Genomic DNA, 16227 nt, shown 5'->3' on the forward strand with positions numbered 1-16227 from the left:
CCACACACCAAATTAGAATTCGGGTCTTCGCTTATGCACGCACGCACGGAGGGGAAAACCATAGTCCCCCTTTCGCTCCGCGGTGCGACGGGGGACAAAAATGCCTGTTCCATTCCAAATGAAAGGATTTTTGTTTTGGAACGACAGATTTAAATAGAAAGGAGAACTGGCACTTTATAACTGGGTATCACAAGACGTCCCGCTTTTATTTGACACGTGACCCATGACGTCCTTTTAAAAACTGGATTCAAAATTGGATTTTAAAAATTCAATTCAACAGAATTCAAACTAGAACAATGTGACTGTCACCAATATGCCTCCGCATAGTCCCACAACGGGTCGATGCCATCACTCTTCATATGTTTGGGTAGGGGATCACTTTTGTGAAGTTTCGTGTTGATCGGATAAGGTTCGTTTTTCTATCCAAGATGGCTGCCAAGCCACGTGACCTATGAGCATCATTTTCAAACTATATGCAACAGTGCTTAGATATTTGTAAAATTTTGCACATAGGGTGAGCGGTTTCAGAGATATAATTATTTAATATTTTCCTTCAATACAATATGGCTGCCAAACCATGTGACCGATGTCATAAATTAAATATTTCAACACAAATGGGTCAAAGATCATGTGCATGTAATTTCAGATTTTTAGGATAAGGAATTAGATTAAAACATTTTTGGCTGGTATACCACCACCGATATTGTTATGGTTGAACAATTAAAGTAACCCCTTCGAGTTAATTACACGACAACATGTAGCCTGCATTAGTCAGTTATTTCTTATTAAATGTAAATATTAGCTCCCTTTCCATTGTGTAGTAATTAAAGCATATATGCATCGAGTTAGGCAGGATTTCAACCCCTCATGTTATTAAAGACGTTGGTTCATGAGTGGGCGAGCACGGGCCGTGGAACCTTCCAGAGGGAGGCGGGGCTGAATGAACGACCGCACGTGACCAACAGCAGCCAATGGTAGGCTGTGTAACCTTCCAGAAGGAGGCGGGGCTGAATGACCGCACGTGACCAACAGCGACCAGTGATAGGCCGTAGAACCTTCCAGAAGGGCATTTCCCCCGATAAAAGTCCGAGCCGGTCGTCCCCCGAGATATGGCTGCCAAAACCATGTGACTGATTACTTTTTCTTTTTCCAGCATTATATCCCCAAGGGTAGTGGAAGATATGGTTAAAATTCCGCTTTTGGTTCAGCGCTTTCAGAGAAAAGATTTTTAATTTTTGCATAAAATCCGGCTGCCAGACCATGTGAGGTCTGACTAGTTTGCAAAATATATTCCCCAAGGCAAGTACGTAGATCACGTGTGTGGAGTTTTGGATTGATCTAGTAAGCCGTTCTGTGGAGGATTTTTGAAGTTTTCCATTTTCAATCCAATATGGCTACAGAAACACGTGACCAATGACATCAATTTATTTTTCCCATACAATTTTTGCGTAGATCATGCTCAAGATATTTTAAACTGATATGATTCAGTGTTGCATTCTGATCGGAACACTTGTCAAATTACGACGTCATAATGAAGGCACCAATGACAATCACCAACATTTTTTTTATTCCCCAAGGGAAATTCTTTACAATGTGCCAAGTTTCAACTTTTTCCATGGAACGGTTTCGGAGATAGAAGTGCAAAGTTTTTCGGTTTTTCCAAGATAGCACCCATACCATGTAACCCATGACATCACAATTGTAATTAAAAATAAAATAAAAAAAATAAAAATTCTACAGGTGGTGGCACTTTGGTGAAAATTGTGTCAATTGGACCAACGGTTGTAGAGAAAATGAATTTAAAAGAGTCAAAAAACGGCAGAATAATAATAAATAATAAACAAAGCAAAAACAATAGGGTTCTACAGCCTGAAAGGCATGTGATACCCAAATAAATGAACATCTTTACATCAGGATCACTCACATTTAGAATGGACCCCTTCCTTCAACCAAACTTGTCATTCATTTACTGAAATAACCCTCAAGCAAAGCTAAAATTGGGCCTTATTTCCTAACCTGTGCAATAGGTGAGCAGGCAGGGGAAGGGGGGGGGGGGGGGGGGGTGAGGAAAGGCATTTTAAGCAAACTTCATTTCAAAGGTGGAGGGAAATCAAATTAAAAAACTCCATCCTCTCCAACCCCAATTACAAATGAGAAAGTAGCTTACATCATTTAACCTATAAATTCCAAACATGAACTAATGGTGTACCGTGACAGTAGCCAGCAAGCCCTCGGGTACATTGGCCACAATGATGCCAATTAGGAAAATGACAGCTTCAAGCCAGGTGTAGCCGAGGATAAGTGACAGGATAAAGAATGAAACTCCAAGGAAAACTGCTACGCCTGTGATAATGTGGATGAAATGTTCAATTTCGATGTTGATTGGAGTACGGCCAACTTCCAAGCCTGATGCTAGGGTGGCGATACGGCCCATTACTGTGTGATCGCCGGTATTTACCACAATTCCACGTGCAGTACCTTGGGGAAGGACAATGAAGAGCAAAATCAGGGTACAAATATAGTGCTCAACAGGAAATATGCTCATTTATATCGTTTTACAAAATAGATTATAAAAATACATAAGTATAAAAAAAAAGAAATAAAAAAAAGAAGCCCATTGCAAGAAAGATATCTTTATAGAATCATGCCACAAGTTTAGAAGTACCTGTTTGGACTTCGACACACAAACGAGATAAAAATCCAACGGAAGGAAATCCCTTTTGGAAAGCAAATCCAATGGAAGGAAATCTCATTTCCTTTCACAAAGCCCAAAACAAGTGTGTGTCCACCCTCAGGAGAGCCAGGAAACAATATCTCTCCATTCTCAAGACCGAACTCTTATCTGTCTCCCTCTTCCAAATCCTGGTGGCATCTGGTCAAATCCGTTTCTGGTGTTGGTTCCCCCTCCATCCCCTCCCTTACCTCAAACGGCTACACAGCTGACTCCGCACGTGAAAAAGCTGAAGGCCTCAACTCTGTGTTTGCCTCTAAATCTCGTGTCCCAAACCCATCCCTCTCTGTACCCACCATACCCAGTCGTACCCTGCTGCTCCTGGACTCCGTGTCCTTTCCTCCTGACAAGGTGGAAAAGTTTGTCAACCCTCGACTCTGATTCTGCAACTGGACCCGACGGCATCAGCCCACGGGTCCTAAAATCCTGCTCTGCCGCTCTATCTCACCCTCTCTGTTCTCTTCACCCTCTTTTGCTCAAGGTCAACTGCCATCTGCTTGGAAATCAGCCAACATCACTGCTATGCACAAAAAAGGTGCAAAAACAGATCCTTGCAACTACAGACCAATCAGCCTTCTGTTACGGATTCGTCACTTCCGTTGGTGGTTTTCATCCACTGTAAACATTTTTGATTCCATGTACTATTATTGTATTCCTGGTGTAGTACTATTATTGTTGTTTATAATGGGAATAGAGCCTGTGATTGCTGCTGTGAAGAGGAACAGGTTGAGATGGTTTGGTCATGTGTTGAGGAAGGATGAAAGTGACTGGTTGAGAAGAGTGATGGAAGTTAATGTAGAAGGAAGTAGAGGACGGGGAAGACCGAGAAAGACTTGGCTAAAGATGGTGGAAGAAGAAATGCGGGCAAGGGGGTTAACAAGGAGAGATGCAGAAAATAGGGGAAAATGGAGAAGATTGTCATGGGGACCGCAAGGCTCACCCCCGCTCTAGCAGGGAAAATGGCCTTAAAATGCATATTGTTGTACTATTGTTGTTTTCAAAAGGTTTATTGTTTATGAACTGTTTTCAAAAGGTGAAAAAAGTTAGACTTAAAAGAAACAGGAAACCAGATCAGGAACCGGACGACGAAGAGGACGGAGAGAAAAGAAGGCGGAGCGAGTGGAGTCGGACAAGAAGCATAGTTGCTTTGCGGTCTGGAGCGAACGTTGGCGAGCAAGTCACGAGTGAACGTTGGGTTTTCCCAGGAAAGGGATTCCTGCAACAGAGTTGTTGTCGCTGTGACAGATCAACCTGCGTGTCAGGTTTTGCGGTCGATTCCGAAGAGAATCGTTGGACTGCCTTTACGTCTCGAGTACGGCCGTCGGCCATTTTGACTCGTGCGCTTTGCGCGTCGAGCAAGGTTTCTCTGCTTCGCTTAAGCCTTTGCGCGTCGCGCAAGGTTTTTCTTTGCTTGACTTGAGCAGTTTTCACCGCATTCAGACGTATCTGGTGTGTGTGTGTGTGTAACGCGGATTTTCAAGGTAAATCTGAGGTTCGCTGACTGTGAGCCTTGGAACGTCCATACCCGAGGGTGTGATTTCCCCGTCGCCTGGAGGGCGCCTTTGGATTTCCCAGTCGCCTGGAGGGCACCTTTGCACAGCTTTGGCAGAAGGACTAACTGCCAACCCAACGGGATTCTGGGCTCGATTGGACATTGATCTGACGATCGCTGGAGCGAATCAACTTTGGCTTGAAGCCGGGGAATAGAGACATTGGGAATCTTCTTCTTTTCGCTCACTTGGAGCATAGTGAGTTATATTGTACGAACCTGATGGTACCATCATAGGAATGATATACTATTTGTTGTACAATTGATCACTATTGTTTTTGTACTGTTATTCTTGAGTGATCTTAATACAATATTTGTTTGTTTGTAACAATTGGTGTGGCTTCACCATTTATCTTTGACATACAGAATAACACATTTTTCTGCCGTGACTCCTCTCGGGGGTCAGAGGTACACCGTGACCAGGGGGTCGGGGAGGAGCACGTAACACTTCTCCCAATTATCAGAAAAGTCATGGAATTCATCATTGCTTCGGATATGAAATCTTTCCTCTTCTCCAATGGCTTGATCTCTGATCATCAATTTGGTGTCAGACCAGATCACTCAACTCTGGACATGCTGCTTCTGCTGTCTCAACAATGGATGGAGGTCCTCAATGCCAAACAGGAAATTAGAGCTGTCTCCCTCGACATATCACGTGCCTTCGATACGGTCTGGCACCCCGCTCTGCTCACCAAACTCTCCTCCTTTGGTATGCATGGAAATCTCCACGCATGGCTGGCGGACTTCCTCTCTAGTCGTAGTCACCGTGTGGCCCTGAATGGGTTTCTCTCATCTCCTCTTCCGGTTCAGGCTGGAGTTCCCCAAGGCAGTGTTCTGGGCCCTGTGCTTTTTCTAGTCTTCATCAATGATCTCTCCGACTCTCTTGAAAATCCTCTATCTCTTTGCTGAGGACTCCACTCTCTGCCGCTCCATTCCTCATCCCTCAGATCGGCAGTCTGCAGCCTCCTCACTCTCTGCAGACCTGGACAAAATCACTGACTGGGCAAACAAGTGGAACATGTCTTTCAATCCTGACCAATCTCACACTCTTACGATGTCTCTCCGAAAAGATGGACTGGACAACCCTCCCATCCACTTTCTGAATAATCCTCTCCAAGAAGTTCTGTCACAAGCTTTTGGGTCTCAATATCTGCCATGATCTTTCCTGGGAAAACCATATTTCAAATCCGGCCTCCAAAGCCAGTCGCCGACTGGGCATCCTCCGTCGTGCGAAGTCCTTCCTTGGCACACCTGAGCTCACCACATACAAGGCTTTCATCCGCAGCTCAATGGAATACTGCTCTCCCCTCTGGGCTGGTGCTCCTCCTCACACCTGGCTCGTCTTCACGCTGTTGTAACCAAAGCGTTCAGAATCATTGGAATCTCCCATGATGAAGCTACCTCCGAGGGCCTTTCACTTACTCACCGCAGGCAGGTTGGTGGTCTTTGTCTTCTACCGACTCCTCTCCGGCATTGCTCCTCCACCTCTCTCTGGGCTCTGTCCCACAAAAATTTCCTACAGGTCGCACAAGATCTGCCTGCAACCCTCTTATGGTTAAACTGCCAAAATCAAGACTCTGCTCACTTTCACTCCTTCATTCCTCTTTTCTCCCACCTCTGGAACAAACTCCTTCACTCTCTTCAATCCCACTCCTCCCCTCCAGGTCTTTAAAACAGCTGTTCACCACCATCTCTTATCTTCCCCCATCCAAAACCTTGATCTTTTCTACCCCCGCTAATTTCACCCCAAATCCACTTTTTTGAAATACAAACTTCTTTCCTGGAAGTCCTTGGTGTTTATACTTCCCACTTCCCCCTTCCCACGCCACCTCCCCCCAAGCCCCCTCCCTCCCACACATTCCCGATGTCCCTGCTCTCAAATGTCGTGTTTATGTGCTTCCCCTTCTCCCCATCTTGTCTACCGCTCCGATTTTTATATACTTTTTGTTTGTTGGATTTGTTTGTGTGATAAATGGTAGCTCTTTCATGAGCCTCGATTATGTATACAAAAAACAAAAAAAAAGGCATGGTTGGACTCAATTGGCATGGGAAGGATCAAGGTGATAGGGAAAAGGAAGGAAAAGAAATAGAAAAAAATAGGGGGGGGGGGGGGATTTTAAGGGGGGAAAAAAAAAGAAAGAAAAAAAAGGAATGGATGGAGAGAGGAAGAGTGAAAAGAAAGGAGAGAAAGGAGAGAAAGGAATCATACAAAACCAAAGACTGCATTGGAGTCATCAGAAGGAACCCAAATAAGTAGAGCAAAGATCGAGTTATCAGGAGGAACATTGATATGATTTAGGTGACAGCTGCAACTCTTCTACCCTCATACCCATCCAAAGAGAAAGGGAAAGGAGGGGAAAAAGAAAGGGAAAGGAGGGGAAAAAGAAAGGGAAAGGAGGGGAAAAAGAAAGGGAAAGGAGGGGAAAAAGAAAGGGAAAGGAGGGGAAAAAGAAAGGGAAAGGATGGGGAAAAGAAAGGGAAAGGAGGGGAAAAAGAAAGGGAAAGGAGGGGAAAAAGAAAGGGAAAGGAGGGGAAAAAGAAAGGGAAATGAGGGGAAAAAGAAAGGGAAAGGAGGGGAAAAAGAAAGGGAAAGGAGGGGAAAAAGAAAGGGAAAGGAGGGGAAAAAGAAAGGGAAAGGAGGGGAAAAAGAAAGGGAAAGGAGGGGAAAAAGAAAAGGAAAGGAGGGGAAAAAGAAAAGGAAAGGAGGGGAAAAAGAAAAGGAAAGGAGGGGAAAAAGAAAGGGAAAGGAGGGGAAAAAGAAAGGGAAAGGAGGGGAAAAAGAAAGGGAAAGGAGGGGGAAAATAAAGGGAAAGGAGGGGGAAAAGAAAGGGAAAGGAGGGGAAAAAGAAAGGGAAAGGAGGGAAAAAAGAAAGGGAAAGGAGGGGAAAAAGAAAGGGAAAGGAGGGGAAAAGGAAAGGGGAAGGAGGGGAAAAAGAAAGGGAAAGGAGGGGAAAAAGAAAGGGAAAGGATGGGAAAAGAAAGGGAAAGGAAGGGAAAATAAAGGATGTAGTCCAGTGGCAGGACCCCATATTTAAAAAAAAGGTTGCAATGTCTGTTTACAATCATTTATTTGCATTTTTTATTAGTTCTTAGTGTATTTATGAAATTTAGCCCAGGTGGCCACTTGCCACCAGCTTGGCTTTTTCAGAATCCAAGATGGCTGCAACATAGTACTAAAATCTATAATTCATCATAACTTTTGTTCTAAGTACAGTAGAATGGTGATGTTGGTGTCTATTAGAATGTTTTCAAGGGTGAGAAATATGATTATAAAGTTATTTTAGTATTTGGTGGCCATCTTGATGTAATTCCAAGATGGCTGCTAAATCACCTGAAAAATCCAAAATTACAACTAAAACTTACAAGGCCATGATGCATCCTGCTGATCATGCTATTTATAGATGGATTATATGGATCAGTAGTAATTAGGTTTTTTCTTCTCTTGCAGATTGATATGGCGCAATTAGTACAAGAAGAAGAGTGCTTCTTTAAGGCACTTTACAACTGTAGTGAGCAAGACGGAAAATTGATGGATTCTTCACAGATCGACAATATTATATAACACAACATGCATTTTAAGGCCATTTTCCCTGCTAGAGCGGGGGTTAGCCTTGCGGTCCCCATGACAATCTTCTCCATTTTGTCCTATTTTCTGCATCTCTCCTCGTTAACCCCCTTGCCCGCATTTCTTCTTCCACCATCTTTAGCCAAGTCATTCTCGATCTTCCCCGTCCTCTACTTCCTTCTACATTCATTTCCATCACTTTTCTCAACCAGTCACTTTCATTCTTTCTCAACACATGACCAAACCATCTCAACCTGTTCCTCTTCACAGCATCAATTACAGGCTCCATTCCCATCATCTTTCGCAATTCATCATTTCTCTTCCCCTCTCTCAACGATACTCCGCACATCCACCGAACCATTCGCATTTCCACCCTTTGTTGCTGCTCTACGTTCATTCCCTATGTCTCGCTCCCATAAATCATAACACCTCACACATGCAGCATACACCTTTCCCTTCAGCTTCAACGACTCCCCTCATCAGCACGCCACTCGGTTCCCGAAACTTCTTCCATGCACATCTCACTCTAGCAACCGTTGCAGAGTCTGATCCACCTTCTCCATTCAGCATGTCTCCGAGGTAGCAAAATGTTGTCACACCTTCCAGCTTCACGCCGTCTCCAAGATCCAACTCAACATTTCCTCTATCTGCAGCTCCCTCTGTGCACACCTTACATTTGAATGTAGCTGCAACACTGGTTAATGACCCTCTCAGACCACTACATTTTTGATGAACCCACTCAGTGCACATTGTACATTGAATTGAGTTCACTCCGACACCCTTCCTGCACACACAGCACATGGCCACTTCCCAGTTCTTTCCACCTCACCACATGCTTTACCACTTGCAATCACCATCTTTCCTATATTCACCTTCAGACCTTTTGTCTCCATACATTCCTTCCACTTGTTCATCTTTTCCTTAAGTCCATCCATACTTTCCACAAACACCAGATCGTCTGTATACAACAACTCCCATGGTAAACCCTCCTTTACGTTCTGAGCCAGCACCTCCATCACAGCTACAAATAGTTGTGGACTTAGTACAGACCCTTGATGCACTCCCACCTTCACCTAAAACTCACCACTGTTCCCGCCCTTCGTCCTTACAGCTGTGCGCGCTCTTTTGTACATTGCCATCACTACTCTGATCAACCATTCCTCCACTTCTAACTTCCTCAATGCCCATGTCATTACTTCCCGTGGAACCCTATCAAATGCTTTCTCCAGATCAACAAACCCAAGAAACAACTTCTTCCTCTCCTCCATGTACTTCTCCTGCAACTGCCTAACAATAAAGAGCACGTCTGTCGTTCCTCTTCCTGGCATAAATCCAAACCATTTCGTCGATCTTCACCTTCTTCCTTATCCTCTCCAACACCCTTTCCAATACTTTCATTCCATCCTCCAATAACTTTATCGCTCGGTACGAGCCACACTCCAGAGGGTCACCTTTCCCCTTGTGTAGAGGGACGAGGGTACTCAGTTCCCAATCCACTGGAATGCAGCCTTCTTTCACCACCAGATTACAGATCTCTGTCATTCTCTTCACACCCCAACTTCCTGCTGCCTTCAACATATCTCACACAACTCCCATCAGCCCTGCCGCTTTCCTACTCTTCAATGCTTTTATCGCTTACTCAACTTCCTTCTCAGTTATCTTCTCTGCCGGTCCTAAAACTGGGTTACCCTCGATGTTGCCATCCCATTCATTCTCTGCATTCAACAGCATGTCCATATATCTTTTCCATCTTCCTTTAATTCCATCTGGGTCCACAACGATTTGTCCCACTTCATCCATCAAGCAACTCACCCCCATCACATCACACCACTTTCGCTATCTGCTTTGCAATCATGAATACCGCTCTGACGCCCTTCCGAATCCAAGCGTTCTCCGAACATTTTCCTACATGCCTCCTGCACCTTTGCAGCCTTCTTGGCTGCCTTATAACTTTCATCCTCTGCTTTTTCTGCTCCCGTACCCTTCGCCTTCTGCCACTCCTTGAACTTCTTCCTCTTCTCGTCAATCCTCTTTCCAACTTCATCATCCCACCACCATGTTTCCGAGTGCCTCGGAGGTCCTTTTGTCCATCCACATACCTCACCAATGGCTCCCAACAGACCATCTTTCATTGACATCCAACCACGTTCAAGCTCAACCACATCATCCTCTACCCTACTCAGCCAACCCGCCTAACAACCCGCCGAGCTCTCTTCGCACCTTTCACCCTTATGTCGCAGACAACCAAGTGGTGCTGTGAAAGCCTCCTCCCCTGGGATCACCTTTGTGTCCCGGAGGTGCCCCCTATCTCGCCTACGCACCATCAGGTAGTCAACGGTTGTCGTCGACCCACCTGACGTGGATGTAACAAGCTTATTATCCCCTTTCTGGAACTGAGTATTACAAATCAACAAATCAGCTGCATCAGCAAACTCCAAAATCCTTTCACCTTATCCATTTCTCACACCATATCCGTAACCCCCATGAACTCCCTCAAAACCGTCCATACTCCTTCCCACATGTCCATTTAGGTCTCCTACTACCACAACAACTTCCTCATCTTTCACGTTTTCCATCAGCTTCTCTATTGCACACCAGAACTTGTCCTCTTCATCGCTCCGACCAACCTGCGGAGCATATCCCGAGATGACGTTCACCAAGAGCTTTCCAATTATCATTTTCACCATCATCAACCTATCACTCACTCTAGTCACACTCACCACACTGTCTACAAACTCCTCAGAAAACAGGACACCAACACCATTCACGCCCTCCGGGCACCCTTGCCACCCAAACTTGTATTTCTGTCCCTGCCTAACCTTCACCATTCTCACACCACTTCCCTTCCATCTCGTCTCTTGCACACAACATATGTCCACTCTTCTTCTGACCAATACTTCCACCACTTCTCCTGATCTCCCTGTCATTGTCCCTACATTCCATGTCCCAAACCTCAGAAACCGATCTCCACTTCGGGCTGTACCCTGCCCATATGTAGTTGCAATTGTCATGGTTCTCTTTTTTGAGGCAATGTTTTTATGGCCGGATGCCCTTCCTGACGCCAACCCTCCCAGTCGCCTCTTAAGACAAGCAGGGACACGGTGTACCTATTCCAACCAGGGTACACACCGGGATAAAGCTTTGAATAAAACCAAACGGGTTTAATCCCGAACAAATAAACGGAGAATGAAATCAATAATAACTATATTTAATAATAACTATATTCAATAAAGTAAAATAATCCGATAAAAACTAAGGCGTCAAGTCACAAGTACAGACGGGGCGATACGTACAGAACTCGTCTCTGCTCTTTCAGATGACACAAGCTTCCCAAGAGAAACCAGCACCCAAAGCATTTTGAAAAAAACCGCCATGTTGCATTCAGTGCGGTAAGCTTGCTTTGATGGAGCTGATATTTTTGGTGACACATTCTTGTGAGCTCAATGAACTCAACGAAAACGGAATTATGTACAAAAAAAACTATTATCGACAATATTATCCGCTAGTAAAATTCGTCAAGATGATATTGGACGACCAGAACTTTCTAATGGCTCATAGACTCTAAAATGTCATAAAAATTGTATAAACAAATACTTATCTCCTTCTACTCTACGTAAATTGGACAAGCGTGTGATTGATGATGAGAAATCGCCTGACACCACAGTGCCACCTAAGCGATTGCGCTCAAGTTCTGGTGGTGCTTTATTTGACTTTCAAAAACACTTTGTTCTGCTATGATGCAACTCCTTGTACATTGCCCCATGAGTATGATGCCAAGGTGCCACTGCAGTGCAGAACACCTGCTTCAAAAGTAACAACTGACAAAATGGCTGATGGTGAGACATCTTACAAACTATCTTATAGACTTATGTCAGAAACGTGAAGATGACCTTGGTAGAATAGTCCTTGACCGCATTCTTGGTGCACAGTCAGATCTGCATGCCGCAGATGCCAGGTACCATCGCAAATGCAATGCTGCTTTCCATGTCGGCACTCATAGGACCAATGATACGGATAAGCAAGTTTGTTGCTGATGACCAAGCATTCCCTGAAACTGTCAATGTTATGTGTAGTGATCCCTCAAAAGTTTGGAATTCTCTTGATGTTGAGGCAGTATACTCAGATAACAGTGGGTGTGTCATGTCGAGGCGCGTCTTAGTGGAGAATGTCATCCAACATTTCGGTGACGAAATGCTTCCATTACATTCCCCTGGGATGGCAACATTACTTGTGTTTAGAAAACATGTCGCCAAGAATCTTCGATGTATGGATGATGATGAATGATTTTATGGATGAATGTGTAAAGAAAGTTGGCAGGCAAATAATGAAAGAGTCTAAGGCTCTTTCTAATCTAGTCTAAGGCTCTTTCTAATCTAGTCTAAGGCACTTTCATTGAAGCATGATTTTAAATCCTACAACAAGCACATTGATCGGGAGGTGGCATCTGAGTGTATAAGTGAGACATTGATAGAGCTACTATCAGCTATCAGTCCAAAACTCCAAAACTCACTACAGTCCTTGATGGTAGGTAATATTGTGAGCTCCATGGTTACGTGTCAGCCAACACCATTGCAAATAGCTATCTGAGTGCTCCTCGGGGACCATAAAATGCTCATTGAGGAACTGTACAAGTATAATGTCTCCTGCTCCTATGATGAAGTGTGACGATCAAATGGTCAGCTGCCGTTCAGTCTTCAAAAGCAAATAAACAGTTAGCAGGACTGAGATGTCACTGTGGGTGGGCTCGTGCAAATCATAATTGATAACTGATGCTGTAATCAGTTCGCAGAACTGCCGGCTGGAATGCCATTGCATGGCAATGCTGGCAACCCAGTGGAAATGTTTAAATTACCGAGATGGTTTTGACAACAATCTCTCGTCTCTCAAAAGAGGAAATGAAGCAACCTATCCCATGGGAGACACCAGTGGTTCAGTACAAGGGTCCGAAGAAACCTCTCATGCCCTTGGCTGCAACACTCCAGTTTGAGATATCAGATGACGTTATGCAAGCCACAAAAGTCTCGCTTGCTAGAGCCCATGACTTGGACTTCACCTTCTTCAATGATGTGCTGTTCAAAGCCAACACACCTGAGTACAATGGATACAATACACGGCTGTCAGGCACTGGACTCATTCCTGCCTCACAAGTCAGCAGTTGTCTATCTTCCCCTCATTAACATGAAACCAACAGATGCAACTACCATCCTCACCTCAATCACTAAGTGATTTGAAGTCACCAGAAATTCAAATCAAGACATTCTGGTTCTCACCTGTGATCAAGCAATCTACAAGATCGTTGTAGACATCAGCTTCCATCAACCGGAACTGCGGACAAATATAGTGCCAATTCTTGGTGGGATGCATTTCATTATGGATTTTGTGAGCAGCATCGGAAGTCATGGCAGACAGCGGCCTGAAGGAGATCCTGTCAACCACCTTCGGCTCTATTGATAAGATGTTGCAAGGTAAAAAGTATCCGCAAAATGTTCGTGCATTGCGACTGCTTACAGAAGAGCTCCTCCGACCAGTGTTTGAGAAGGATAATCTACATATAACCAGTATGGATGATCTGGAGAATGTTCTTGATGATCTCTCTGATCTGAGTCGTACCACACGAATGTGGGTAAATAGCATCATCAAACCCACTTTTCTGATGATGCGGTTCTGTCAAGCATCGCATGAAGGTGATTGGCCCCCCTCCACATCAAAACTGCTGAAGCTATGCTACCCTACATATTTGCTGCACACAAGTACAATTATGGAAGATATGGGCCCTACTACGTTCGTTCCATGACCTGGCTTGGACCAGAGACTCTGGATATGTTCTGCCGAGGAGAGCAGTCACTGCACCACACTGCTGGTATCTATACTGGACAGTGGAGTGACAAGTTTGCAGAGACCAACTGGATGAGGAAAGGACATGGACCAGGTGGCATTATTGGAACGACAGAGCCCTCAAACAATGGCAACGTGGGTGTTCAGTATGGATGCAACCATGACCCTGACTGACTGGTGACCTCAAGAAGATGTCTGGGGGTGACGAGAATGTGCAAATGACCCACAAGGAAGAGTGTACAAGTCGCATCGGTCGAGATGAAGATGATCGCCAATCACTGCGCAGAGCTCTATTGTCGTGCATTAACCCTATGGATCCAGACACCCATGTAACAGAATCTCTGCTTAACATCTGGAGTGGTCAGCTGGCTGAACCAAACGTAAATGTTGACAGGGCCCTGGACATCGGAGCTGAGCAGCTGATCCAGTTTGAAAGATTATGGCCAGATGGCTTTTACAACGCACTCTCAAAGGAAATGGTCAGCTTTGACACAAAGAAGAAGCGTCACAGTCAGGGAGCATGCTGTTATTGACCAAGAAGCAATCTACGCTCGTGTTATTGGCCTTCTAGTGAGTCAGCATGACCAACTTTCAACAAGTGCTTGCCACAGAGCTGACCGCTTATCCACCATCAATGTTCCATGCTGATGGTCAGATGCGGGTTGCTACCGGAAAGTCCACACTGAAGAAAAATATGCAGGTGGAACTATCTCAACGCTTAACCAGAAGCCCAATAGCTATAGTGATGGATGAGTCAGCTGTTATTTGGACAGTTGACTGTCCAGCTCATGAAACCGTTGACATGTTCATATCAGGCTTCAAGTTGCGGCTCTCCCTGCGGTTGTCTGAAGCTGATGTTTACCTGTATTTTGACCGATATCATGACTACTCTACCAAAAGTAGCACCAGGTCTGCCAGAGCAACCACGAGCCGTGTCCATCATCTCACACTGAACGCCACTGCCTGCTCGAGATGCAGTGCTCAAAAACTACACAAACAAGGCACAACTGAACACTCATTTGTGAGCAGATCCTAAGTGACAAAGATTTCTTACAAAACGTGACAAGACCACAAGTTGGTAGATACAGGCGAAAAGTCAGTACCTACACAAGTGTCTACAGGATGCAAAACTCCTCGTCTGGATCTTGCCACAACACATGAAGAGGTGGACATCTTCATTACTCAACAAGCCATCCACATTGCAAAAGAAGATCCAGAATCACGAGTTTGTGTGATGTGTGATGACACTGATGTATTTGCCTTACTGCTCTTCTTCTACTTGAGTGAGAAGCTTGAGTCTTACATGACTATGCAGTCGCCAATCAAACATCGCTCTTGCATTGACATAAAGGCAACTGCTCAAACATGCAGATATTGTACCCTCAATCTTAGCACTCCATGCCCTAACTGGTTGCAGCGACCTATGGAGTGGGCAAAACAACAGCAATTACTGTGTCAAGAAAAGGCTACACACTGGATCAACTTGGCCAACCGACGGCAGATATGATCGAAGTGGTCAAGCAATCGACAGCTTTCATGGCTGCATGCTACGGTTGGAAAACACCATGTTCTTCCATGACAGTGCCGTCAGCAACAGTGGGCAAAGATAACTGGGAAATGAACAAGTGCACCAAAACTGTAATTTGCCACCAACAACTGAAGCATTTGAGTAGAATGTTCGCAGAGCACATTATCAGGTCGCCCAATGGCACAGTGCCGAGTGGAGATCCACCTCCTCTTAATGCTGTAGAATATGGATGGGAAACAGACACAAATAAATGCCTAATCCCACGAAAGATGGAGTACCCTATGCTTCTGAACAAATCCTCAAGTTGGTAAAATGTGGCTGTGTATCAGACCGACCATGTAAAGGTGGTAACTGTGGCTGCATGGGCCATCAAATTCCTTGCACTATGTTCTGCGCCTGTGGTGGTGGTCCTGCCTGCCGAAACCCCTTCAACACAAGAAATGAAACAAATGACACTGATGACACTGATGATGCAGACAATCAAAGTGCTGATAAATGATGAGGAAGAGAATGAATTAAATGTTAAAATGTAAGTTTCAGTGGTATTTTTGGATTGTTTCGGGTGCTTTGGTGGCCATCTTGGAATTACGTCATCAGGATAGCCACTAAATAGTAAAATAACACTTGAAAACATACTAATAGACACCAACATCGCCATTCTACTGTACTTAGAACAAAAGTTATGATGAATTATAGATTTTAGTACTATGTTGTGGCCATCTTGGGGGCCATCTTGAATTCTGAAAAAGCCAAGCGGGTGGCAAGTGGCCACCTGGGCTAAATTTCATAAATACACTAAGAACTAATAAAAAATGCAAATAAATTATTGTAAACAGACATTGCAAGGTTGTGTTGTTGTGCCACTGGACTAATGGGAAAAGAAAGGGAAAGGAAGGGAAAATAAAGGAGGGGAAAAGAAAGGAGGGGAAAAGAAAAGAAAAGAAAGGGAGGGGAAAAAGAAAGGAAAGGAGGGGCAAAAAAGGAAAGGAGGGGGCCAAAAAAGAAAAGGAGGGGCAAAG

The 16227-nt window shown here is 44.6% G+C and overlaps 1 protein-coding gene across 2 annotated transcripts in view; it reads right to left on the reverse strand.

The window, feature by feature from the left end:
* ATP1A3 (ATPase Na+/K+ transporting subunit alpha 3) overlaps positions 1–16227 on the reverse strand; it is a 222081-nt gene that overhangs the window by 19007 nt on the left and 186847 nt on the right. For both annotated transcript variants that reach the window (XM_078781318.1, XM_068121870.2), the window contains exon 8: positions 2210–2478. In XM_078781318.1, the coding sequence (XP_078637444.1) occupies positions 2210–2478 (269 nt within the window). The remainder of the gene's footprint in view (positions 1–2209; positions 2479–16227) is intronic.

This window comes from Myxine glutinosa, chromosome 7 (assembly GCF_964187855.1).
Source record: "Myxine glutinosa chromosome 7, kmMyxGlut1.1, whole genome shotgun sequence".
NCBI lineage: Eukaryota > Metazoa > Chordata > Myxini > Myxiniformes > Myxinidae > Myxine > Myxine glutinosa.